Raw genomic sequence first — 27,709 nt, forward strand, 5'->3', positions numbered from 1 at the left:
AAAGTTTCAGTAATTCAGAAAATAACAATAAATTTCGAGTTTTTATCCTATCTTAACAACAGAATAAGTAGAATATTTAAACTAAAAGAAACGAATCAAATCAAAATGATTTGATAAAACAGGCGGACAATAGGCCAACTATCAGAGTTTAATTAACAATAATTTAATTATTTATAAGAGTGATAAATAGTTTTTTTTTCTACTTTTCTTTCTTTAGTCTTCTCGGAAAAGTTCTAGGTTCTGATATGAACAGAACTTAGTGATCACGTCTACCAAATTGAACAGCTCTTCTGCAACTGCATACTTTCCGAACGAGGGTCGATCAGCGACGTTGAACTTCCAACACTTTTTCATGAACTTATAAATAGCGTCCGGGGGTAGTCTCGCGTTTTCAGATTGGGTCCCAGTCCATGCGGATCCTGCTTTGGCTCCATTTTGGGCAACACTTTTCCGTCCAACACGTACTGGATGACATCTTCATTGCTGATTCCACAGTAGGGTTTCATGCCCAGAGAGTATATCTCCCACACGACTACTCCGAACTGCCAGACATCTGATTGAGGCAGTATTTGACCTCACTCAACATCCCTGGAGGCAGCCAGCGCAGAGGCAAGTCTGAGTCGTCATTCACTCTACACAAACATCGCTACCACCAATCACATCACGATTTGATGATATAATAAAACAGGTGGCATATTCACGCGAAATAGCTGGATCGCTCGTTGTTAGATTTCAAGCACTATTTATAGCTTTAATTCGAGCACTATTTAATACAGTATTCTGCCAGATAAAAAGTCAAATTATTTGCAAGAAAGAGTAAATTTCAATTTTTTGAATACAACTCTATCAATCTGACAGAAAATTGTATTCGATAAAAAAGTATCTTAGCAGAATATAAAACTGACTGAAAATGAAAATGACTTGATTCGTATTTTAAATTATTTTTGAAAATTTAATAGTTATTAATAGTTTCATCTTTCACCACGCAAATTGTGTTAATGTCTATGCCGAAACTTTCCTCCAATTTTGATTTTTCAAAATTTCCCAGGCCAAAACAGACGAAGATGATACTTACGGCTTTTTACACTATAAAATATTTGTCCGAAGATAAGATTATAGTTCAAAAGACAAACATTACTAGAGGGAAGGCGGTAAGCTTTAGATTCCTGGCACTGCTTTTTGCGCGTTCAGATGAGTACCTTTTTTCAGCAAAAGGAGCAGTTTTAGGTTACTTAACTTTGCTCAGATTCGTTCGCTGAAAAGAATATTCCAAAAATTTGGCATTTACTAGAACAAACAACCAATGAGATACTCACTGGATAAAGTCATCCAGAGACTCGAGCTGTTCCGCAAACCCAAAATCACCCAACTTGACTGTAACCGCATTTGCCAACAGACAATTCCTAGTGGCCAGATCCCTATGGACAATTAGTCCCTCACTCAAGTGGTTCATCCCATTCCAGATCTGCTGGCTGAAGCTGTGCAATCTGTACAGGGAGAGGGATTCATTGTCTCTCTGTTTCTGTCTCAGGAAGGAGTTCAAGTTCCCCATAGATAGATACTCGATTAGAATCTGGAACGGGGCTGCTCGACTTGTGCTCACTACGCCGACCAGCTTGGCGATCTGAAAAAATGGCGAAATAGTTAATATCACTTTCATTGTGCACCGTTTCAAAATTACTGTTAGATCTAAGTCGGGTAATAATACACAAATCGACAAACTATCCTACTAGCGCAAATTTTGATTTTTTAACTGAGATTTGGAGCAGCATAATTTATTACTCAATATTCGCATATTGATAACTCGCCAAAGTTGAAGCTTTCAAAAAGACTTTTCGTGCAATCTATAGAATCTTTTTTCCGCAAAAACACAGATGGTTTTAATTGCTGTTTTTAAAGCGAGTTACTCACATGCGAAATGACCAACATACCAGCTTTACGGCTCATTACGGCGAACCACTGTTGTGCCCCTGCTTAAAAACTACATGCAATTTTTTGGTTATTTTTCTGGGCTGGGTAAATTTGCTTCACCCTCAAGCAACGAGCACGGATCATGGTGGGCCTCGAACATCCGACCTTTCGATTGAGAGGCGGAGACGTAACCACTTCACTCCCGCTTCCTATGACCTCAAAGCTCTTTGAATTCGAAGATCAAGTGAAACTCTTTTGATAAAAGTAACCCATCTTGAGAAAATTGGTTCATAAGATAAATTTTTATTCCGCTGGGAAATTCAGAACTAAATCAAAACTAGGTGCTAGGTGTTTTAGCAGATCGGTTTTTTAGCAGACCAGTTTTTTTTAGCGCACTCATAACAATTAACGCTAATTTCGAACGCGGCATTGACAAAGTAGCAACCGATTGCTCCGCTACGCTACATTCGGCACGAGATATTGGTCGCGTGAATCTGTGTTTCCAGTTTCCCACCACCTTGTAAAATTAAACTGTTCGAAAATTGTTCACACGGTGATAAAATGTTACTTTGTTGTAGCTAATTCTAAGTTAAAACTATTAAAAAGAATAAGAATTAAGATGAATTAGTTGGTAAGTTAAAACATTAAAACAATGAGAGATCATTCTCTCCGCCGGAGAGAATGGCTAGTGAAGGTCATAACTAAGTGACCGGTTAATTAAATAAGTATGTTTAGCAATAATTGCAAAACCTGATGTAAAATCACAACATTCCCCTAAGCAGGAAAAAAATTTAAATTGCAATAAGTAATGCACAATAACTAAATATGACTGACTCCTTTCTCCCCCTTTAAGGACGAGGAAAGAAAATTAAAGCGCCTTAAGATGAGGTACTAACACTAAGTAAGCTCCACTAGTGTTAAATGAAAGAACAAAGATTATCCAGATTCCGATGGATAAGGGTTATGTTAAGATGAGATAAAGGCATCACGTTTTGGCATAACGCTGAAATTTAGAACCACGTTTTATGAGTGAGGTCATAGTTTATAATGCGCGAGTGAAGAGGATATGATTTAAAGAAATTATGGGAGCAACAGATGATAATTTCTTTTAAAGGGTGAAATTTATCCGAAGGATAAAGTTGTCAAATTTAGCAAACACGTTTTGGTAACTGGAAAATTAGCACCGGTTTACAAGGTAAAATACGTAGATAGCACAAAATGTTGATGGAGGTGGTCTTGGTTTGTAAAACACAAACTGGAGTGGAGGCGAATTAAGGAAATTAGGAGGACACTTGAAGATGTCTTCTACATGAAAATTTATCCGCAGGATTAAGTTCTCAAGTTTAGTGAGCAGATGTTAATATCTGAATGTTAGCACCGGTTTACTCAGTAATGTGTGTTATTTGGTAAGCCGGAATATCAGATTAAAGTATATCTAAGTGGTTATAAAGTTTTATAATTTTTTAAAAAGTTCTCAAGTTCGGTGTTGAAAAGTTCACTATCAAGATCAGAGTGGTCGCCGAAATTTGCTATTTCCATTCTCAGTGATTCGTCGGTTGATGAGTTTGACATTTGATCTGATGAAGATGATGAATCTGAATCTAGAACAATTAACTCCGCCGGATTCGTCTTGTTGATAGTCTCATGTGGTTCCTCAATCTCTAACACAATAGGCTCGGCCGCCGAACCAGAGGCTTCTTGGACACTCTCTACGGCATCAATGAAGTAACGTTGACCATAAAATTTTGATGGGCCGACATTTCTACTAGAGCGGCGAATAGTAGCAGGAATTTTACCGGGTATTATGGCAGGACTGTTGGATATAGCGCACTCATCCGTTGAGTCGCTTATCTCATACACCGGAAAGTCTATGTTTGAGTCGGTCTCCGTCGGATTATGCTCCACTTGTAGGTCATTTTGTCCAATGGTGTCATTTTCCCCTCCCTGATTCACGGTTCTCTGATCCGCCGAGTTAGATGTTCGGCTGGCTGGCACTATACTTATTGGGCACTCATATGATTGATCCATGGGTTGTTCACTGATTGGGAAACTGTCGTTTTCTAAAATCTCAGATTTTATTTCAGGATTGGTTATAGAAGAGTTAAAGTTATTTCCGAGTGATATGTGAGGTGTAAGTGAATCCGAAATAAAGCGCTCTCTGGCTACGTCTCTACAAGGAAAACCGCCCGCTATCCATTCCCATTCACTAGTATCCGAAATATCCGAAGGAATTAGCATAGATTCATCCGAAGCAAGGTAACCTGGAGGAGTTGGTGGCTTCTTTGAGCGTCGTGTCTGTCTTCTTGTCGGGATGGATGATGATCCAGAAATGCGTGTCCTAGTTAGGTTGTCGGATGATGTCGGGTCTAATTGTCTGTTCCTTCTTTTTGTTGGCTTCTTGGGTTTTGGTTTTCTTTTTGAGCATTCCAGTTTTTGACCTACTTCAACATTAGGGTTAGAAAAGTAAGGGAATGAAATGTTTCCTCTAAAAGGTCTGATTTTATTTGAGGTAGAGATAGGAATCGCAATGTCGGATTTTCGTATTATTTTTCCGTCGGATAACTTAACTGTCGAAGTCGAAGAATTTATAATTCTTTTGTTTAGTTCTTTATAAAAACAGTCTCGGTTGATATTACCATTAGTTTTCCGAAGGATTTTACCTTTAAAAGGGCTTTCGATTGGTATTCTGTTTTGAGTCGTTTTCGAGGATGAGGCATAGTCTGTATCGTAGCCTTTTTCAGTCGGATTTTGGTTCTTCTTCGCAATCAAATCGTCCTTGTATCCGTCCTCGATTCTATCATCCGCGTTCCAATCCTTAGCTCGATCCTTAGACAGTATTGATTTCCCTTTGTCTAAAATTCCAAAGGAAGGTTTACCCGAAGCTAATTGTTTCCAAATAGTATTTGGTTTTCTGTTATAGTGGATCTCGAAAGGTGAGCATTTAATTTTTGATTGGAAAGTAGAACGTAGGTTCCAAATGATTTTTGAAACGGCATTTTGCAATGTGGTTTTATGATGTTCTTTAGAGATAGCCAGTAGTTTGACTTTTACAGTGTGTACGAGTTTTTCGACTAATCCGTTGGATCGGTGATCGCCTACTGTACAAAAGATTATTTTGATGTTGTTAGAATCGCAGAATGATTTGAAGTCTTGACTTGTAAAGCAAGTAGCATGATCCACCCTTATAGAATAAGGTATACCGTGTAAGAATATGTAGTCTTGTAAAAATTCTATAACTGTTTTTGAAGAGGTAGATGTAATTTTTGCCGACGGAAATTTAGAAAATCTGTCAATACAAAGTAAAATGTATTTATTTGACCCCCAATAAGAATCCAAAGGACCCGCGAAGTCTAAATTAAGTTCTTCATTTGGTTCTGATAATGGAGGAAGTTCACTAATTTGTGAATTAGGGATAACAGATTTTATATTCTTACCCGCCGATGTACACTCTGAGCAATTAATTCCATGAAAGTAGATTTGTTGTGTTGGGCCAAATATTTCATTCCGAATTGACCTGGATGTGTTTCGTGGAGGGTCTTCATCATCGCGTTTCGTAGAGTAAATGGAATAACGAGTTTGCCGTCCATGTAAAGTAATCCATCGGATTCGTGAAGGTCTCGGGTGAAATGTTTGAAATAAGGAGAATCTGCATTAATCTTCTCCGCCTTATTTTGAAGTGCTTTAACAATAGGGCTTAACATGGGATCGTCTTCTGTCAAGAGAGCCACTAACTTGGCGTTAAATAAAATATTTAAATCCAAGGGTCGATCCGGCAACTTCAAGTTTTCACGGTATTTTTTAACGAGATTGATATGATTTGGTAAAAGTTTGAATTCTAAATCTACGGAAATACCAGAAGTGGTGGGATTAATTACAATATTCTTATTATTCATATTAACAGTATCTACAATTTTTTTATCTACAGGTGAATTAATTAGGCTACAATTAAGAATTAAAAAATAAAGAAATGCGGAATTTGAAATGGAAATAATTAAAGTATTTGTGTTGGAATAATCCGTTGGAATACAATTTGATGTACAAAATTCTGTTCTTCTGTGATTGAATGAGCAAATTGGAAAAGACGAGTTAATAAGTTTTAGTACTGCTGCTATTAGGTAATTACGTAATAAGACGTAATCGGAGTTTTCCAGATTGTGACCAATGGCTGAGCAGGTAGTTCTTAGTTTCTCCGACGGATTTAATGATTTATTAATCTTATTAATGTTTGCTACTACGAATTCTTCGTCGTAATGTGATGTTGGGAGGGCTTTTCCGGATGGAATTCTAGAAATAAGATCAGTGAAGCCCATGTCTTTTCCTGCGATAAGTTTGATTGAGAAATTAAAAGGTAATAATCTGTCTACCCATCTTGTTAATCTACTGTGGTAGGTTTTATTTCCGTGGTTTGGTGAAAGAGCGGATAATAGGGCCTTGTGATCAGTGATTATTTCGAAATCGGAGCCGTAAAGGTAATTTTTATAATGCTCAACAGCCCAAACAACCCCTAGAAGTTCAAGTTCGTTAGTAGAGTATTTAGACTCGTGAGGATTTAAAAAACGTGACGCGAATGAGATTGTTTTCCAATCGTTCCCATGGAGTTGTTCCAGCGAGGCTCCAAGTCCATTGTGTGATGCGTCTGTTTTCACTCTAGTTTTTCGTTTTACGTCGAAATGTGTATTCTCTGTTAAGTTTACGATTTCTTCTTTTATTCTTTCAAACGCTTTTGTATGATCATCGTTCCATTGGAATATTGATTTCTTATTTAGGAGCGGTCGGAGTGGGCTTCCTAAGGATGCAAGGTTTGGGACAAATTTAATGTATTGGTTTATAGAACCAAAAAATGATCGTAATTCTTTCAGATTCTTCGGTACAGGTAGGTCTTTGATAGCTTTCGATTTGTCGAATAACGGGGTAACTCCTGATTTAGAGATTTTAAATCCCAACCATTCTATTTCTTTTTGAAAGAATTTACATTTTGACCATTTTACGGCAAAGTTGTATTCGTCGAGGGTCGATAAAATTTTTAATACAATATTCTTGTGGTCTAAGAATGTTCCTTTGGAAGAGATTAAAATGTCGTCCAAGTAACAATTGGTAAATGGGATTGAACCTAACGTAGAGTCCATTACTCTTTGAAATTCGTTGGGCATATCCCCTAAGCCGTAAAAACCAGTTAAAAATTGGTAAGTACCCGTAATGTCACCGCCCACAATACTGAAGTTACATTGGTTACTAGTAAATTTGTCTGATGCTAATTGACTGTATGCATTTTTTAAGTCTAAGTTAGTAAACCACACTTCTCCAACGGAATCATTAGTAATTTGTGCCGCGACGTTGTCTACAAGTTCGTGGATGTTTGGCATTTGATATTTGTTCTTGTAAATCTGTTTGTTTGTGAACTTGGAATCTAACGCCAGTTTGATGGATTTGTCTTTTTTGCAAGTGATGACTATTGGGCTAATAAATCTGTCTTCGTCGCAATTTTCTAATTTTTTAATATGTCCCTCTGCTTTTAATCTATTGAGTTCTGTTTTTACCGCATCCAGTAAATGGAGGGGAACTCGTCTTCCTTTTAGTTGAATTGGTTTTAATGGTTCGTGAAAATGGGTAATTTTCATTTGATTTTTAATTTTTCCAATCCGAAGGAATAAATTTTTAAATGACTTTGATATATTAAGGATTTCCCTATCTTGGTTTGTTTGGGAAATGGAATTTACTGACTTACACTGCTTGTTGGTCTGGAAGTGTGGAAAATGTTTCTGAGAGACCTCTATTCCCACTTTTGGAAGGTTGTCGTTTCCTAAGATATTCCTTTCATGTCCTTCGGTTAAGAAGAATTGACAGTCGTTGTCTGACCAACCATTTGAGAATATCGGAATCTTCACCTTTCCAGTGATGTTTATGGCATTATCCGTGAATCCACAGTAAAGGTCTCTGGTTGTCTTATCCACCGGATAAATTTTCAAGTATGGATCACGTAATTTCAATTCGTGAAGTACGTTTTTCTTAAGAAAGCTCACCGGGCTAGCTGAATCCACTTGAATGTTTAAAATTACTTGGTTTTCTTTTCCGAGTCCGATGTTTAATAATTTCTTCAGTTCCTTTCCGTCGTTATCAAAAATTGTAGTTACATTTAGTACAGAGTAATTGTCGTTTTCACTTTGTCCAGATTCCGACCATGCGTTTATGACGCCGCAACATTCTCTATCCGTGTGGTCGGTATTTACATCCGGGAAATCCGACGGATTAAAATCTGTATTATCTACAATTTGAGTATTTACAATGTTTACATTTTTACGTCGAGATCTACAAAGTCTGGTGAAATGACCTTTGAATTTACAAGAAGTACAAGTTGTGTCCTTTGCTGGGCAAACTGCTAAGTGTCCTTTTGAGAATGAACCGCCACACTTCATACAGCTGTTACTTCTTTCGATGTTGAGAGTTGGTTCTCTTTTGACGTTAAAATGGTTGTTTGGTTTATGTACAGATGATCCGTTGGATTTAAAATTATTAGTTAACTTCAAGTGATTTAAAATTTGTTTTTTCATCGATGAGTGCTACGTTTAGTGCTTCGCGTGGAGGGAGGGTTTCTGTTAATAATTTCCTTTGTATATCGTAGTTTTTCATATTATTTATGAAAGTATCTCTTATCCACTCTTCTTCTCCTGCGGATATGTCGCACTTTTTCGCCATTTCAGCTAAGGCACCCCAAAATTGTTCGAGGGATTCTCTGTCGCGTTGTTTTCTATTTAACAGTTTATGTCGTTCAAATGTGACATTTGATTTTCTTACGAAAGCAATCGCTAAAAACTCCCAGAATTCTTTAAAAGAAATTTGTAAGACTTTCACCTTGGTAAATTTCTGTCCGAAGATCCTTTTTCCTTAAACCCAATGCCAGATATAAGACCGAACGTAATTTCTTGTCTGCTTCTTCTATTCGCATTCCGTTAAATTTCTTAGTTTCTGTTTTTATCGAAGCTGTTTCTTCTTCGTCATATCTTCTTTGTTCTTGGGTATTTCTCTCCAATCTCAAGCGTCTTTGGGCGTCTGTTTCACCGTCCGGTGAGTTTTCCAAATTTGGTGGTAGTGGATGTTGTCTCTCCGACGGATTGAGTAGATTTTCTATATCTATGTTTTCTTTAGCTATAATTGCTAATTGAAACAGATCACTCCAATCTTCCCAGGGGATGGGTGGGTCTACCGTATGGTTTTGCCAAAAGGGAGGTATTCCTCTCACGTTAGATTCGTTAGATGACTGCGCCATGATAAAATGTTACTTTGTTGTAGCTAATTCTAAGTTAAAACTATTAAAAAGAATAAGAATTAAGATGAATTAGTCGGTAAGTTAAAACATTAAAACAAAACAATGAGAGATCATTCTCTCCGCCGGAGAGAATGGCTAGTGAAGGTCATAACTAAGTGACCGGTTAATTAAATAAGTATGTTTAGCAATAATTGCAAAACCTGATGTAAAATCACAACACACGGCAATTTGCATGACAGAAATTTTGTAAAATTGTGTTCAGCGCACTCAATTTCAAATTTTCACACACTTTATGTCTTAGTAATAGTCACCAGACGAAAACGGTTGGCACGCCTGGAAAAGCAAAACCATCGCTCGCCACTCCAGTGACGAAAGCAGTGGTTGTTATCAACTAAGGGTAGTAACTGCTTATCCCGCTCAACCACCAGTCTCGAATCTGTCCAGCTTAGACAGTCGCCGACCTGGAAAAATCAAGATATTCGAAACCCTAAATTATTCACGGGGCAGAAGAAAAAGTATAGCTTTAAAATTTTAGATGACAATTTTGACACTTTTCATCAAATTTGTTGCGAACCATCTATCATGATAATTTTCAGAACCAACTAGCGCGTCAATCGCACCTCCGGTGCTACAAAACCAAGTCTTCAGAAAACAGACAAACCAAAAATCTTAAAAAAAAAATATTTGAGCAGTCATACTTGGACTCTAGATTTCCAACCCCTCAACGTACCCTGACAGCAAACCACTATAAGGTTGAGAAATTGAAGTTCCGTTAATTTTTTTACATCTGTTTTTTTGAAAAAAAAAATGAAAAAATCATGAAAAATGCAATTTCTCGAAAACCAAAAAGACTTGAGCAGTCATACTTGGACGCCAGATTTGCAACCACTAAATGAACCCTGACAAAACCCCACTCTAGGGATGAGAAATTCAAAATCGGTAGGTTTTTTATATCTTAACTTTTTGACAAAAAAAATTGAAAAAATCATAAAAAACACCATGTCGATAAACCAAAAGAACTTGAGCAGTCATAATTGGACGCCAGATTTGCCACCCCTGAATATACCCTGACATCACCCCACGATAAATTTGAGAAATTGAAGTTCGGTTATTTTTTTTTTATATGTTTTTTAACAAAAAAATGAAAAAAAAAAATCATAGAAAACGCAACTTCTCGAAAACCAAAATGATTTGAGCAGTCATTATTGGACTCCAGATTTGCAGCCCCTAAATGTACCCCGGCAGCACCCCCTTTAGGGTTGAGAAATTGAAAATCGGTTATTTTTCTTATATCTGTTTTTTAACAAAAAAATGGAAAAAAATCGTAGAAAACGCAACTTCTCGAAAACCAAAAGGATTTGAGCAGTCATACCGGGACTCATGATTTGCCACCCCTGATTTTACCCTGACAGCACCCCACTATAGGGTTGAGAAATTCAAAGTCTAGGTTTTTTTATATCTTAACTTTTTGACAAAAAAAAATTGAAAAAATCATAAAAAAACGCCATATGTCGAGAACCAAAAGAACTTGAACAGTCATACTTGGACGCCAGATTTGCCATTCCTGAATTTACCTTGACAGCATCCCACGATAAATTTGATAAATTGAAGTTCGATTATTTTTTTTATATCTGTTTAGATGAAAATAACAAAATCGAAAAGCTAAAAAACAATTCGTGAAAAAAATGAAAAGAATTTCAGAAAAACGGGCAGTCGAAAAACACAACCTTCAGGCTGAAAAAAAAAACTTTTTAGCGAAAAAAACCTATACAACATAAGCCGAAACTATTCAGGCCGCACAAAGCTTTTTAGCAAAAAACGAAAGGAAAACCAAGGAAAATATACAACGTCAGGGCCATCACTCTTAAAAATTACAAGAGTAAATTAAAAACACTCGCATCTACAATAAATAATGCTGATGGCACAATGAAATTCCCCAATTAAGCTGACAACATAAGCAGACAAACGAAAGACCGACAGTTTAATTTTTCCCGAAAAACATTTTAATTGCATACACATTGAAAAAAATGAGTAGTTATCTGAAGCGAACTCCAGAAAATAGGGTACAAAGACAACAGCATTAGCTCTAGGCTAAGTCGCAAGCAGTCTCGAAGTTGCTGAATTTCACTAATAAGGCAACTTCACATTCCCTTAAAATATGTACGAAAATTTTTTTACGGAAAAAAATGTCTAGTTCCCGATTACAAGACACTTGCTCTCGAAAGTCTAATTATTGCACTGTTGCTTGAAATAAATAGCTTTTTTCTGTTCATTGTCGAATGTCAAAGAACATGCTACTAAATACCGCAAAGGTGCCCTAAAAGTTGCCCTAACGCCTACTATTACGACGCCTGCTAAAGCTCGTGAGTTTCATCAACCTATTCTAAACAGAGTATACAAAAGTCCATCTTAAGTATGGTGCGAAAAAATGCATTAAATTTAGCAATTTTCTAAAAAAAGGGCATCTGAGTAAACAGAAATCAAGGCGAAAGCCATGCAGCCGCAAAAAACCGCAGATTTTTTATAGGTCTTCCCAATTATTTCAAATCTTTATAGACATATTCGTACGCATAATATGAGATGAGAAAGTGGTAGTACACTAACTTGTTGAGAAATTGAGCAAGTCAGTTCGCCACCTACGTCTACGTCAAATTTTTGACAAAGTTTTCAACCAAAAAAGTCTAGCACCCGATTACTAAACACTTGCTATCGCGAGTCAAAAGACTTGATTTAATGATCAACGGGGCCAAAAAACTATCTGAAAATCATTAGCCATACTGCAGGCAACCATCCTGGTTTAATTTGTTGAAGCTCTCATTTTCAAGTCAATCAGCAAGACAATCCCCTAGCCCCACTTCAATACCATTCACTTTATCATTAAGTCTTTGATACCCCAGTTACCCGAGCTCGTCTGCACCTCCTGGTATTTAGATCACAAAGCCAACAACCTCTCTCAAGCTTTCCTTAGCTATAATTTCGGATTTTTCTGGAGCTCAGCGTTGATAAAAGCGATTTCTGGTCTACAAAGTCAAACCTGAACCTCAGTCTTCTCCAAAAATCAAAGGCTAGAACTCTGGCCTGAAGGACCTCGACGCCTCCATTCTCCAAAACCTCGGAGCTTTCAGCGGATGCCCTTCAAGCGAGTAGAAAATTCGCTAAAACATCGGCAAAATGAATTCCAGCTGCAGCTTATTCGCTCAATTCTACCGGCCTGATTATCTTGAGCCTTAACATGTTTAGCTAATTCATTTATAAACATCTCAAGGATATCTTCCTCGCTGTTTATATTGCGTTTGAATTTATTTTTTTGTCAAAAATATAGCCAACAGACAGTTGGAAGAGTCAATGAACTCAAGGAGGCAGAGAAAAAAATGATTGAAACAAATGAAAGATGTATGAACTGTTTAAATATACAATTAACCCAATTTGAGAAAACTGGATCAAAATAGTTTTTTTTTTCATTCCGCTGTGAATTCTAAAAAAAAAAAAACATTTTTGAAAGTAGTCATTTACGTTTTTTTGCGCGATTAGTTAATCCAGAGCTGCATTTCCCTTCCATTTAGCAAATTAATGTAAATTTTACACCCGACCAATATGCGTCCTCCATACGCTCAATAACGCTTTAAAAAGTTTCGAGTTTATAGAGCAAATTACAGTAACTTTTTAGCATAAGAACTTTTCTCCACGATTGAAACTAATGGTCAATCTCTTTTTTGTGCGCCATATTAACCATTGTTATCGGATACCGTAATCTACATTGCATTTGTGAAATTAATTGAAATTGCAAAAATAAAAAAAAATGAACGAGCGTAACACAGAGGCGAAGCGGAGCTTCGCACCACTTGCGATACAACGCAAAAATAAAAAACATCACAAGTTCATTTCAACACGAAGTCGAAAAAAAATATATGAAAAAACCTAAGTGAACCAAAGTTTTCGTACGTCTCGATTAAAGACAACTAGAGGCCCATATAAAACTGGCGGTACGCGTTTGTTAACTTTCGGCATGCGGGACGAAATGCGTTATATCAAAAATTGGACTGTGCCCACTACCTTATCTGTTCATCTATTGAAATAAGTCAAAGAGAGAAAATTTTTGAGATTTTCCAAATGACAACATTTCTCTTACGAAAAATGATTCACTATGTCTGCAGGAAAAATTATCGTAAACAGTTCTTTTGATTATAGTTTTCATCTCACATTTGATTGGTACTTTTTCAGAAAATTCAAAAAGTTTCTAAAAAACGTTCAAAATTTCAAAAACTTCCCGAAATCTACAACTTTTTTCTGAAAAATGCAGATGGTGGCCGAGAAAGTAGCCAAGATCCCCAAAAGCGGGTTTCTGGATAAATCACTTAAACTGAAATTTGGCTCGGTAGTTTTCGAGTAAAGTCAAAGATCCCAAAAAAGTCAAAATTTCCAAGCTTTGAGTAGTGTAAAGGACATGATTTTTTTCTTAAAGAAATTGTGCGTAGTGCAATTATAAACTATCTTTTCAAAAAACTGTTGTTTCAATGGAAAACAATATAAAGAAAAAATAACGAGAAAAAAAATAAAAAAAATTTCGAAAGCGTCACAAAAAAAAATAATTCTGAAGCGTCTCGGAAAAAAAGCAAAATAAAAAACCTAACCACATACATATTCATAATATCTGTCTTTATCAAAAAAGAATTCTAGGCAAACAAACAGACCAGGCAAATTAATTAATTTTCGGATAACGAAGCTAAAACAAAGCCGACAATCTTTGAGCAGACACCAGCTGATCCGAAAAAAATGATTTATAAAAAATATTTTTAAGTTTCAAGTCTCCTAAAATTAAATGAAGGACACTTGCAACTACCAAGTTACTTGCTTACAGCACTAGAAAAATCTGTCACACTACAATGAAGAACACTTGCATCTACCAAGTTACTTGCCAATGCTACATATCGTGATTATAGCCAAAGTGCCACCAAAGAAAACACATTTAATAAGATAACTCTTATTTGCGAGTTACTTGCCAATGCTACATATCGTAATTATAGCCAAAGTGCCACCAAAGAAAACACATTTAATAAGATAACTCTTATTTGCGAGTTACTTGCCAATGCTACATATCGTAATTATAGCCAAAGTGCCACCAAAGAAAACACATTTAATAAGATAACTCTTATATACGAGTTACTTGCCAATGCTACATATCGTAATTATAGCCAAAGTGCCACCAAAGAAAACACATTTAATAAGATAACTCTTATTTGCGAGATACTTGCCAATGCTACATATCGTAATTATAGCCAAAGTGCCATCAAAGAAAACACATTTATTAAGATAACTCTTATTTGCGAGTTACTTGCCAATGCTACATATCGTAATTATAGCCAAAGTGCCACCAAAGAAAACACATTTAATAAGATAACTCTTATTTGCGAGTTACTTGCCAATGCTACATATCGTAATTATAGCCAAAGTGCCAACAAAGAAAACACATTTAATAAGATAACTCTTATTTGCGAGATACTTGCCAATGCTACATATCGTAATTATAGCCAAAGTGCCACCAAAGAAAACACATTTAATAAGATAACTCTTATTTGCGAGTTACTTGCCAATGCTACATATCGTAATTATAGCCAAAGTGCCACCAAAGAAAACACATTTAATAAGATAACTCTTATTTGCGAGTTACTTGCCAATGCTACATATCGTAATTATAGCCAAAGTGCCACCAAAGAAAACACATTTAATAAGATAACTCTTATTTGCGAGATACTTGCCAATGCTACATATCGTAATTATAGCCAAAGTGCCACCAAAGAAAACACATTTAATAAGATAACTCTTATTTGCGAGTTACTTGCCAATGCTACATATCGTAATTATAGCCAAAGTGTCACCAAAGAAAACACATTTAATAAGATAACTCTTATTTGCGAGTTACTTGCCAATGCTACATATCGTAATTATAGCCAAAGTGCCAACAAAGAAAACACATTTAATAAGATAACTCTTATTTGCGAGTTACTTGCCAATGCAACATATCGTAATTATAGCCAAAGTGCCACCCAAGAAAACACATTTAATAAGATAACTCTTATTTGCGAGTTACTTGCCAATGCTACATATCGTAATTATAGCCAAAGTGCCACCAAAGAAAACACATTTAATAAGATAACTCTTATTTGCGAGTTACTTGCCAATGCTACATATCGTAATTATAGCCAAAGTGCCACCAAAGAAAACACATTTAATAAGATAACTCTTTTTTGCGAGTTACTTGCCAATGCTACATATCGTAATTATAGCCAAAGTGCCACCAAAGAAAACACATTTAATAAGATAACTCTTATTTGCGAGTTACTTGCCAATGCTACATATCGTAATTATAGCCAAAGTGCCACCAAAGAAAACACATTTAATAAAATAACTCTTAATTGCGAGTTACTTGCCAATGCTACATATCGTAACTATAGCCAAAGTGCCACCAAAGAAAACACATTTAATAAGATAACTCTTATTTGCGAGTTACTTGCCAATGCTACATATCGTAATTATAGCCAAAGTGCCACCAAAGAAAACACATTTATTAAGATAACTCTTATTTGCGAGTTACTTGCCAATGCTACATATCGTAATTATAGCCAAAGTGCCACCAAAGAAAACACATTTAATAAGATAACTCTTATTTGCGAGTTACTTGCCAATGCTACATATCGTAATTATAGCCAAAGTGCCACCAAAGAAAACACATTTAATAAGATAACTCTTATTTGCGAGTTACTTGCCAATGCTACATATCGTAATTATAGCCAAAGTGTCACCAAAGAAAACACATTTAATAAGATAACTCTTATTTGCGAGTTACTTGCCAATGCTACATATCGTAATTATAGCCAAAGTGCCACCAAAGAAAACACATTTAATAAGATAACTCTTATTTGCGAGTTACTTGCCAATGCTACATATCGTAATTATAGCCAAAGTGCCACCAAAGAAAACACATTTAATAAGATAACTCTTATTTGCGAGTTACTTGCCAATGCTACATATCGTAATTATAGCCAAAGCGCCACCAAAGAAAACACATTTAATAAGATAACTCTTATTTGCGAGTTACTTGCCAATGCTACATATCGTAATTATAGCCAAAGTGCCACCAAAGAAAACACATTTAATAAGATAACTCTTATTTGCGAGTTACTTGCCAATGCTACATATCGTAATTATAGCCAAAGTGCCACCAAAGAAAACACATTTAATAAAATAACTCTTAATTGCGAGTTACTTGCCAATGCTACATATCGTAACTATAGCCAAAGTGCCACCAAAGAAAACACATTTAATAAGATAACTCTCATTTGCGAGTTACTTGCCAATGCTACATATCGTAATTATAGCCAAAGTGCCACCAAAGAAAACACATTTAATAAGATAACTCTTATTTGCGAGTTACTTGCCAATGCAACATATCGTAATTATAGCCAAAGTGCCACCCAAGAAAACACATTTAATAAGATAACTCTTATTTGCGAGTTACTTGCCAATGCTACATATCGTAATTATAGCCAAAGTGCCACCAAAGAAAACACATTTAATAAGATAACTCTTATTTGCGAGTTACTTGCCAATGCTACATATCGTAATTATAGCCAAAGTGCCACCAAAGAAAACACATTTAATAAGATAACTCTTATTTGCGAGTTACTTGCCAATGCTACATATCGTAATTATAGCCAAAGTGCCACCAAAGAAAACACATTTAATAAGATAACTCTTATTTGCGAGTTACTTGCCAATGCTACATATCGTAATTATAGCCAAAGTGCCACCAAAGAAAACACATTTAATAAAATAACTCTTAATTGCGAGTTACTTGCCAATGCTACATATCGTAACTATAGCCAAAGTGCCACCAAAGAAAACACATTTAATAAGATAACTCTTATTTGCGAGTTACTTGCCAATGCTACATATCGTAATTATAGCCAAAGTGCCACCAAAGAAAACACATTTATTAAGATAACTCTTATTTGCGAGTTACTTGCCAATGCTACATATCGTAATTATAGCCAAAGTGCCACCAAAGAAAACACATTTAATAAGATAACTCTTATTTGCGAGTTACTTGCCAATGCTACATATCGTAATTATAGCCAAAGTGCCACCAAAGAAAACACATTTAATAAGATAACTCTTATTTGCGAGTTACTTGCCAATGCTACATATCGTAATTATAGCCAAAGTGTCACCAAAGAAAACACATTTAATAAGATAACTCTTATTTGCGAGTTACTTGCCAATGCTACATATCGTAATTATAGCCAAAGTGCCACCAAAGAAAACACATTTAATAAGATAACTCTTATTTGCGAGTTACTTGCCAATGCTACATATCGTAATTATAGCCAAAGTGCCACCAAAGAAAACACATTTAATAAGATAACTCTTATTTGCGAGTTACTTGCCAATGCTACATATCGTAATTATAGCCAAAGTGCCACCAAAGAAAACACATTTAATAAGATAACTCTTATTTGCGAGTTACTTGCCAATGCTACATATCGTAATTATAGCCAAAGTGCCACCAAAGAAAACACATTTAATAAGATAACTCTTATTTGCGAGTTACTTGCCAATGCTACATATCGTAATTATAGCCAAAGTGTCACCAAAGAAAACACATTTAATAAGATAACTCTTATTTGCGAGTTACTTGCCAATGCTACATATCGTAATTATAGCCAAAGTGCCACCAAAGAAAACACATTTAATAAGATAACTCTTATTTGCGAGTTACTTGCCAATGCTACATATCGTAATTATAGCCAAAGTGCCACCAAAGAAAACACATTTAATAAGATAACTCTTATTTGCGAGTTACTTGCCAATGCTACATATCGTAATTATAGCCAAAGTGCCACCAAAGAAAACACATTTAATAAGATAACTCTTATTTGCGAGTTACTTGCCAATGCTACATATCGTAATTATAGCCAAAGTGCCACCAAAGAAAACACATTTAATAAGATAACTCTTATTTGCGAGTTACTTGCCAATGCTACATATCGTAATTATAGCCAAAGTGCCACCAAAGAAAACACATTTAATAAGATAACTCTTATTTGCGAGTTACTTGCCAATGCTTCATATCGTAATTATAGCCAAAGTGCCACCAAAGAAAACACATTTAATAAAATAACTCTTAATTGCGAGTTACTTGCCAATGCTACATATCGTAACTATAGCCAAAGTGCCACCAAAGAAAACACATTTAATAAGATAACTCTTATTTGCGAGTTACTTGCCAATGCTACATATCGTAATTATAGCCAAAGTGCCACCAAAGAAAACACATTTATTAAGATAACTCTTATTTGCGAGTTACTTGCCAATGCTACATATCGTAGTTATAGCCAAAGTGCCACCAAAGAAAACACATTTAATAAGATAACTCTTATTTGCGAGTTACTTGCCAATGCTACATATCGTAATTATAGCCAAAGTGCCACCAAAGAAAACACATTTAATAAGATAACTCTTATTTGCGAGTTACTTGCCAATGCTACATATCGTAATTATAGCCAAAGTGTCACCAAAGAAAACACATTTAATAAGATAACTCTTATTTGCGAGTTACTTGCCAATGCTACATATCGTAATTATAGCCAAAGTGCCACCAAAGAAAACACATTTAATAAGATAACTCTTATTTACGAGTTACTTGCCAATGCTACATATCGTAATTATAGCCAAAGTGCCACCAAAGAAAACACATTTAATAAGATAACTCTTATTTGCGAGTTACTTGCCAATGCTACATATCGTAATTATAGCCAAAGTGCCACCAAAGAAAACACATTTAATAAGATAACTCTTATTTGCGAGTTACTTGCCAATGCTACATATCGTAATTATAGCCAAAGTGCCACCAAAGAAAACACATTTAATAAGATAACTCTTATTTGCGAGTTACTTGCCAATGCTACATATCGTAATTATAGCCAAAGTGCCACCAAAGAAAACACATTTAATAAGATTACTCTTATTTGCGAGTTACTTGCCAATGCTACATATCGTAATTATAGCCAAAGTGCCACCAAAGAAAACACATTTAATAAAATAACTCTTAATTGCGAGTTACTTGCCAATGCTACATATCGTAACTATAGCCAAAGTGCCACCAAAGAAAACACATTTAATAAGATAACTCTCATTTGCGAGTTACTTGCCAATGCTACATATCGTAATTATAGCCAAAGTGCCACCAAAGAAAACACATTTAATAAGATAACTCTTATTTGCGAGTTACTTGCCAATGCTACATATCGTAATTATAGCCAAAGTGCCACCAAAGAAAACACATTTAATAAGATAACTCTTATTTGCGAGTTATTTGCCAATGCTACATATCGTAATTATAGCCAAAGTGCAACCAAAGAAAACACATTTAATAAGATAACTCTTATTTGCGAGTTACTAGCCAATGCTACATATCGTAATTATAGCCAAAGTGCCACCAAAGAAAACAAATTTAATAAGATAAATCTTATTTGCGAGTTACTTGCCAATGCTACATATCGTAATTATAGCCAAAGTGCCACCAAAGAAAACACATTTAATAAGATAACTCTTATTTGCGAGTTACTTGTCAATGCTACATATCGTAATTATAGCCAAAGTGCCACCAAAGAAAACACATTTAATAAGATAACTCTTATTTGCGAGTTACTTGCCAATGCTACATATCGTAATTATAGCCAAAGTGCCACCAAAGAAAACACATTTAATAAGATAACTCTTATTTGCGAGTTACTTGCCAATGCTACATATCGTAATTATAGCCAAAGTGCCACCAAAGAAAACACATTTAATAAGATAACTCTTATTTGCGAGTTACTTGCCAATGCTACATATCGTAATTATAGCCAAAGTGCCACCAAAGAAAACACATTTAATAAGATAACTCTTATTTGCGAGTTACTTGCCAATGCTACATATCGTAATTATAGCCAAAGTGCCACCAAAGAAAACACATTTAATAAGATAACTCTTATTTGCGAGTTACTTGCCAATGCTACATATCGTAATTATAGCCAAAGTGCCACCAAAGAAAACACATTTAATAAAATAACTCTTAATTGCGAGTTACTTGCCAATGCTACATATCGTAACTATAGCCAAAGTGCCACCAAAGAAAACACATTTAATAAGATAACTCTCATTTGCGAGTTACTTGCCAATGCTACATATCGTAATTATAGCCAAAGTGCCACCAAAGAAAACACATTTAATAAGATAACTCTTATTTGCGAGTTACTTGCCAATGCTACATATCGTAATTATAGCCAAAGTGCCACCAAAGAAAACACATTTAATAAGATAACTCTTATTTGCGAGTTACTTGCCAATGCTACATATCGTAATTATAGCCAAAGTGCAACCAAAGAAAACACATTTAATAAGATAACTCTTATTTGCGAGTTACTAGCCAATGCTACATATCGTAATTATAGCCAAAGTGCCACCAAAGAAAACAAATTTAATAAGATAAATCTTATTTGCGAGTTACTTGCCAATGCTACATATCGTAATTATAGCCAAAGTGCCACCAAAGAAAACACATTTAATAAGATAACTCTTATTTGCGAGTTACTTGTCAATGCTACATATCGTAATTATAGCCAAAGTGCCACCAAAGAAAACACATTTAATAAGATAACTCTTATTTGCGAGTTACTTGCCAATGCTACATATCGTAATTATAGCCAAAGTGCCACCAAAGAAAACACATTTAATAAGATAACTCTTATTTGCGAGTTACTTGCCAATGCTACATATCGTAATTATAGCCAAAGTGCCACCAAAGAAAACACATTTAATAAGATAACTCTTATTTGCGAGTTACTTGCCAATGCTACATATCGTAATTATAGCCAAAGTGCCACCAAAGAAAACACATTTAATAAGATAACTCTTATTTGCGAGTTACTTGCCAATGCTACATATCGTAATTATAGCCAAAGTGCCACCAAAGAAAACACATTTAATAAGATAACTCTTATTTGCGAGTTACTTGCCAATGCTACATATCGTAATTATAGCCAAAGTGCCACCAAAGAAAACACATTTAATAAGATAACTCTTATTTGCGAGTTACTTGCCAATGCTACATATCGTAATTATAGCCAAAGTGCCACCAAAGAAAACACATTTAATAAAATAACTCTTAATTGCGAGTTACTTGCCAATGCTACATATCGTAACTATAGCCAAAGTGCCACCAAAGAAAACACATTTAATAAGATAACTCTCATTTGCGAGTTACTTGCCAATGCTACATATCGTAATTATAGCCAAAGTGCCACCAAAGAAAACACATTTAATAAGATAACTCTTATTTGCGAGTTACTTGCCAATGCTACATATCGTAATTATAGCCAAAGTGCCACCAAAGAAAACACATTTAATAAGATAACTCTTATTTGCGAGTTACTTGCCAATGCTACATATCGTAATTATAGCCAAAGTGCAACCAAAGAAAACACATTTAATAAGATAACTCTTATTTGCGAGTTACTAGCCAATGCTACATATCGTAATTATAGCCAAAGTGCCACCAAAGAAAACAAATTTAATAAGATAAATCTTATTTGCGAGTTACTTGCCAATGCTACATATCGTAATTATAGCCAAAGTGCCACCAAAGAAAACACATTTAATAAGATAACTCTTATTTGCGAGTTACTTGTCAATGCTACATATCGTAATTATAGCCAAAGTGCCACCAAAGAAAACACATTTAATAAGATAACTCTTATTTGCGAGTTACTTGCCAATGCTACATATCGTAATTATAGCCAAAGTGCCACCAAAGAAAACACATTTAATAAGATAACTCTTATTTGCGAGTTACTTGCCAATGCTACATATCGTAATTATAGCCAAAGTGCCACCAAAGAAAACACATTTAATAAGATAACTCTTATTTGCGAGTTACTTGCCAATGCTACATATCGTAATTATAGCCAAAGTGCCACCAAAGAAAACACATTTAATCGCATTGGTGTAGAGAATACATGGGGGTCTCCAAACACCCCCCCCCCCTGATCACCTCACACATATACTACTCCAGTCAAGCCAAAACATAGCCAACTGACAGAGTAATGAACGCAAAGAAACTGAAAAAAAACGACTTGTTTTTTAAAACCTTCCGAAAATTTTTGAATTTCGAAGAAAATAGATTGCCTTAAAGCTCTTTGATTTCGTAAAACAACTTATGATGGACACTTTTTGTTAAAATTAACCCAATTTGAGAAAGCTGGATCAAAAAGCAAAACTTTTGATTTGCTGGGATATCTGATAATTATTTCCATTTTCAAAATTAGAAGTCGATCACGTTTTTCATGACTTTTTGCTGTTCGATAGTTGAGTTTGTCTTCCTTTTAACAACAAAAAAAATGAACCTGAAAAGAAAACATGTCAAATTGCGAAAAACCAAAATTTAATCTGAACAATTTTAAGGACTTTTCCTGAAAAAAATCACCTATATAAGAGTACTCCCTACGTTCATTACTATTAAAGAATGGACTTCTTGTTTTGAAAAATTCTAACTTTCGAATTCTAAAGAAATATTTACAGCCTTAAGCTCTTTATAAATACAAAAGTTTCTGCTCAGTCCTTTTTGAGAAATTTTTTATTTCACTGGTATAATTGAAATTTAAAATCCACTTTCGAAACTAGGAGTCGATTACGTTGTTGGCAAACCTAACGCTTTTGCTGTTCGATACTGAATTTTGTTTTCCTCTTAGTTAAGGAAATGCAGTGAATTTGAAAATAATTCAAAGTCAAATCGAGAAAGTGGCAGCAAATACAAATAGACTCAATTTTCCTTAAAATAATTTGCAATACAACAAGATGAAGACATCCACACTAACCTCGCATGTAACAAATCACAAATCGCCAAGCCATATTATGTATAAATTATGCCTTTCAAAAAATTGTGATATATTGAGTTAAAAATTTTCTGATATCGAGTTTTCATGATTGTTATGTCGTTTGAAACAAATAACTTTTTGTGGTTTATTTGATGAATTAAAATGCATCAACTGTGTTAACTTATTATTATTAGAATGTCAAATCACCTGCTATCAAAAAGCTGTAAAGATGCGCCAAAAGTGGCACCAATATCTGCGACTTGGGTTGGAAAAAAAGAAAGCTCGTACTAATACACTCGCATCGCAAGTGTAAGCATGGCAGTGTATTGGAACCTTTTCCATCGTTTATCGGATCAAAAAGATTTCTTCAAAAAGTTCCCTCACAGTGGAAACAAAGGTTGCCATGGAGAAGACATAATTTTTATTTGATTGTAATTTAGAGAATGAGTATGAGGGAAGGATTGTGCCTGAAGTTTAACTGGGAGGTAGGTCTGGAGTGGTGGACAGTGCCACTCCGGGCAATGGGGCATTGGTCCAGTCCGAAATGGTCACTGAAGTGGACGCGAACAACTCCTCAGTTCCAGTCACAGAACAGCGTACGAATTTTCTCAACAGATCGAGGGCAAATTAACCCAAATCATAGACACAAACACCGTAAACACAGAAGCGAAGCTGCATTTCGGAAACAAAAAGACTAACAAATGGCAAAAAGTAGTCAAACGTCCTCCAACAATATTCTGAAAGTTATATTTTTGTATTCATTTGAAATTGGATAGTTGAAAATCTTTGCCTCTAACCAAGTTAGGATTCTCCACCTCATTACTTAATTTTCATTAAGCTTTCCGAGTGTGACGTGTAAAATACTCTCTTTTGATTGGGTGATTGTTACAACTATAAATCATGTCCCCCAGCCGCCTAAATTGTTACAAGTATTTAGGGAGGTGTGTGTTGACTTAAATTGGGTGTAAACTGGATCTTTCAGCCAATAGGGTAGATAGAGTATATTACACGCAACGCTAACCAATTTTAATCCAAATCAAAAATTGGGGAGGAAGAGGGGGTTTTCTAACAATGAAAATGCACTGAACTTGAAAAGAAATCAAAAGAAGTCAAATCGAGAAAGCAAGACTTATATAAGAGTACTCACTACTTTCATTGCTCTGAAAAAATTGATTTTTTTAAAAAAAAAGAAAGTCCTATATCAAATACGGAAAGCAACGAAAAGGCTTCAATTTGATGTCAAAATTGACTCTTACAAGTATTCCTTAAATAACTCAAAACTTTTTTAAAATAAAAATCAGCCAACAGACAGTTGAAAAAGAGTCAATGAACGCAAATAAACATAAAAATTGGACTCGTTTTTTGAAACAACTTCAAATTTTGACATTCAAACAAAAAAAAGATGACTATACAGCTCAAGATTAATAATTGACGCTTTTTTGATAAAACTAACACAATTGAGAAAACTAGATTACTAGGAAAAGCTTTTATTCCGCTTTAACTTATAAACGAACTAAGTTAAAAATTGAACGAACTAAGTTAAAAATTGAAGTTCTTGTTAAAGTAATAGAAACAAACACGTTGAGGAATTATTTGACCGTTAAAACATCAGCAGTATTCATCTCATCGATGAATTTAATCATCTTCTACAAAAATTCTTCACCTTTTTCTTCCCAATTGTCTGAACATGACTCTTAACACCATAAAACTTGTCTGCAGCTTCACTCAATTCGGGACTGAAAGTAGTAATGATGAACTGAGCATTATTCGAGAGTTCTTTAATCATATTGGCTAACGATTGTCTATGTTCCGGATCCAGAGCCGCGTCAATTTCTTCAAAAAGATAAAAAGGCGCTGGGTCACATTTTTGGATCGCAAATATAAACGTCAAAGCCACCAGTGATTTTTGGCCTCCTAGTAACTGACTCATTTCTCGTGTCTCGGCAGGTTTACCCGAGAAAGACACTTTAATAGACACTCCCGAAAACTGCTCAACTGAGGGGAGTTCAGGTTGTTGCGAGCCACCTTCTTGAGAGTCCGCCTCTTTCCGACGCATAACCAATTGCGCTTGTCCTCCAGGTACCAATTTCTGAAACACTTCTGAAAAGTATTTCGAAACCTGTTTAAACGTGCACTCAATGGCCTCATATCTTTGGTTATCAAGAGAATCCATCATGTCTTGAATAGCCTGAGATCCCCTATCCACTTCGGCTTTCCGGTGCAATGACTTCTTCTCTTCTGTGGTACTAACAAACTGTTGTAACGCTTTCTCGTTTACGTGAATATACTTTTCCAACTCATTGTTGCATTTGTGCAACTCCTCAATAAGTTGGTTTCTGTTCATCTCTTGATAGTTACCGAATGATTCATTGGCCAAGGATCCCAAATCTCTTATTTTCTTCGAACAGTCCTCGATTCGCTTAACAATTAAGTGTTGCTTTTTGGTTATTGTCTCTAAATACTTGGTTTTACCTTCAATTTTGTCCTGTATTTCTTTTTCTTGGTTCTTATTTTCCTCGAAATTTTCCTGTAAATTTTGTAAATCGAGATTCAAATTATCTAACTGAGTATCAATTTCGTCCAATCGTGGTTTAATAGCCTCAAATCTTTCGGCCATCAAAGATAAATCGTTTTCTAGCTTGCGTTTCTTTTTCGCGCTTCCTAAATCTTGTAACTGGTTAACGAGATACTCTTGTTTTCTCTTCAAAGTATTTCCTAGTTCATATTCAAATATCATTTTTCTTTTCTCTTCAAGCTCGGACCTTTCTGAACCAATCGCTTTGAGCTCGCTCATCACTTTCTTTTTCTCATTCGCAATTATTCCCACTTCAATTTGGTGCTGTGCAATTATTTGGGGCAATAGTTCGGTCTCCATTTCAACCCTATACGAGTTCATAGAAGCGTTGACTTGATCCAAAGTTAGCTGTAATCTTTTCAGTGGCCTTTTTTTTGCTTTATAGCTCTTCTGTATACTATTCAGCAGCTCGTTCTTCAATCTCAAATCTGCTTTGAGCCGTTCTGTCATCTCTTGATGCTTGCAAGCTTTTGTCTTGGCTCTTTCAATTTCACTCAGAGCATGATTAATCTGCTGTTCTGCTTCATCTAGATTTTGATTAAGACTGGTGATCTGAGATTCCAGCTCAATGCGATCGCTTCGATCATTCTCCAAATGCGAGTTCAGGCTTTGTATCTGCTCTTGCAAGTTTCCTCCGACCAGTTTCAATTCGTTAATTTCTTGTCCAAGCCACTTGTCCCTTTGCTCTTTATACTCAAACTGAGGTACTAGGGGCTCCTTGGCATTTAAAAATTTTGCATGTTGGTCTAAACAATTCAAACGAAAACTTAAAATACCCTCCTTGCCGTTAACCTCTTCAAGCTGGGATGCAAATTGAGTAAATTTTTCCTGCTTTTCCGTTATTTGATCATTGACAGTTTTCAGCTCTGACTGCAAAATTTCTTTCATACTCTCTTCATTGTCAACTTTGTCCTGCAAATCTTTAGCCGTCAGTTCCAATTTCGCCTTTTGTTCGATCAAATCTGACTTTTCTTTTAAAAGCGTATCCTTTTCATCGACAATAGATGAAATCTTGTTTTTCAAGTCCCCCATATCTTTTCCTATTTGCTTCCCACGCTTCAGAATTTCTTGCAATTTATCCTGAAGAGGTAATGAAGCACTCGATATCTCATCTCGTTTTTTGCTCAAATCTTCCAGGTTTTGTTTCCTTTTCTTCAACTCGTTGTCTTGAATAGTATATTCAAGCATTCGGCGCGACTTATCCCACTTTTGGCATTGTTTCAATTCTTCTCGGCGCTCATCGAGGACTTTTATTCCTGCTATTTCTTGAATCCGTTTTAATCGTTGCAAATCAGGTGCAGTAGCTATTTCATTTATCTCACTTTGTTTTACGATGTAATACGGTTTGCTTCGCGAGAAACCAGCCGCCTCCAGCAAACTCAACACCTCGTTTTTTGGGATACTTTTCTTGTCCATAAAAAATTCATCTTTTTTGGCTCCTATCACACGCTGCAGGGAGACTTCTTCTTGTTCGATCGGTAGTCGGTTGTCCTTAAAAAAAAAACAATTTTGGCGATCTATGAAAAATTGATCCAACGAAACGACTATTGATTGAAAAACTATACTACTATAAACGCTAACCCGATTGTCGAAAATTATTTCTACATTCGCGGTAGTGATTCGTTGACCAGTCCCCTCATGTAGCAACGCCAATCTTTGCTCAGCTCGTAAGTTGGAAAAATCATCAGCTAGCACAAATTCAATCGCATAGACGATATCACTCTTTCCACTACCAGTTAGGCCAACGAAAACATTTGCTCTTTTGCTGAAGGGCTCAATTTTTGTTTGGTCCTTGTATGACCGAAAACCGTCTATAATGACCTATAAAAGACACAATATAAACTCTAAATTGTAAACATGTAAAAAAAAACAAATGTAAAACACAAAGCTATCATTCGACTTCCGCGGCTTACAAACCTGCTTTATATGCATTTAAAAGGGCTTTGATGTTTAGAAAACTGTGCGAGCCTGATGGTGGCTAAAGATAAACAAGCTTTATCTGAAAATACAGTCAATACTCTTAAAATGAAAACATGATTACAGCTT

At 35.5% G+C, this 27,709-nt stretch overlaps 1 protein-coding gene across 2 annotated transcripts; it reads right to left on the reverse strand.

Annotated features, from left to right (window-relative positions):
* Positions 1-15: 15 nt before the first annotated feature.
* LOC134847554 (structural maintenance of chromosomes protein 3-like) lies at positions 16-27,664 on the reverse strand. Of its 2 annotated transcripts, XM_063864626.1 has the most exons (6): positions 27,581-27,664; positions 27,245-27,484; positions 24,752-27,154; positions 9,487-9,636; positions 1,317-1,624; positions 16-632 (listed from the first exon to the last, which is right to left on the reverse strand). In XM_063864626.1, the coding sequence occupies exons 1-6, from the start codon at positions 27,593-27,595 to the stop codon at positions 533-535; spliced, it is 3,216 nt and encodes a 1,071-aa protein (XP_063720696.1). In that variant the 5' UTR covers positions 27,596-27,664; the 3' UTR covers positions 16-532. The 2 variants fall into 2 exon arrangements, with proteins under 2 accessions (XP_063720696.1, XP_063720697.1); XM_063864627.1 differs by lacking the exon at positions 9,487-9,636.
* Between the last annotated feature and the right edge of the window lie 45 nt (positions 27,665-27,709).

This window comes from Symsagittifera roscoffensis, chromosome 6 (assembly GCF_963678635.1).
Source record: "Symsagittifera roscoffensis chromosome 6, txSymRosc1.1, whole genome shotgun sequence".
NCBI lineage: Eukaryota > Metazoa > Xenacoelomorpha > Acoela > Convolutidae > Symsagittifera > Symsagittifera roscoffensis.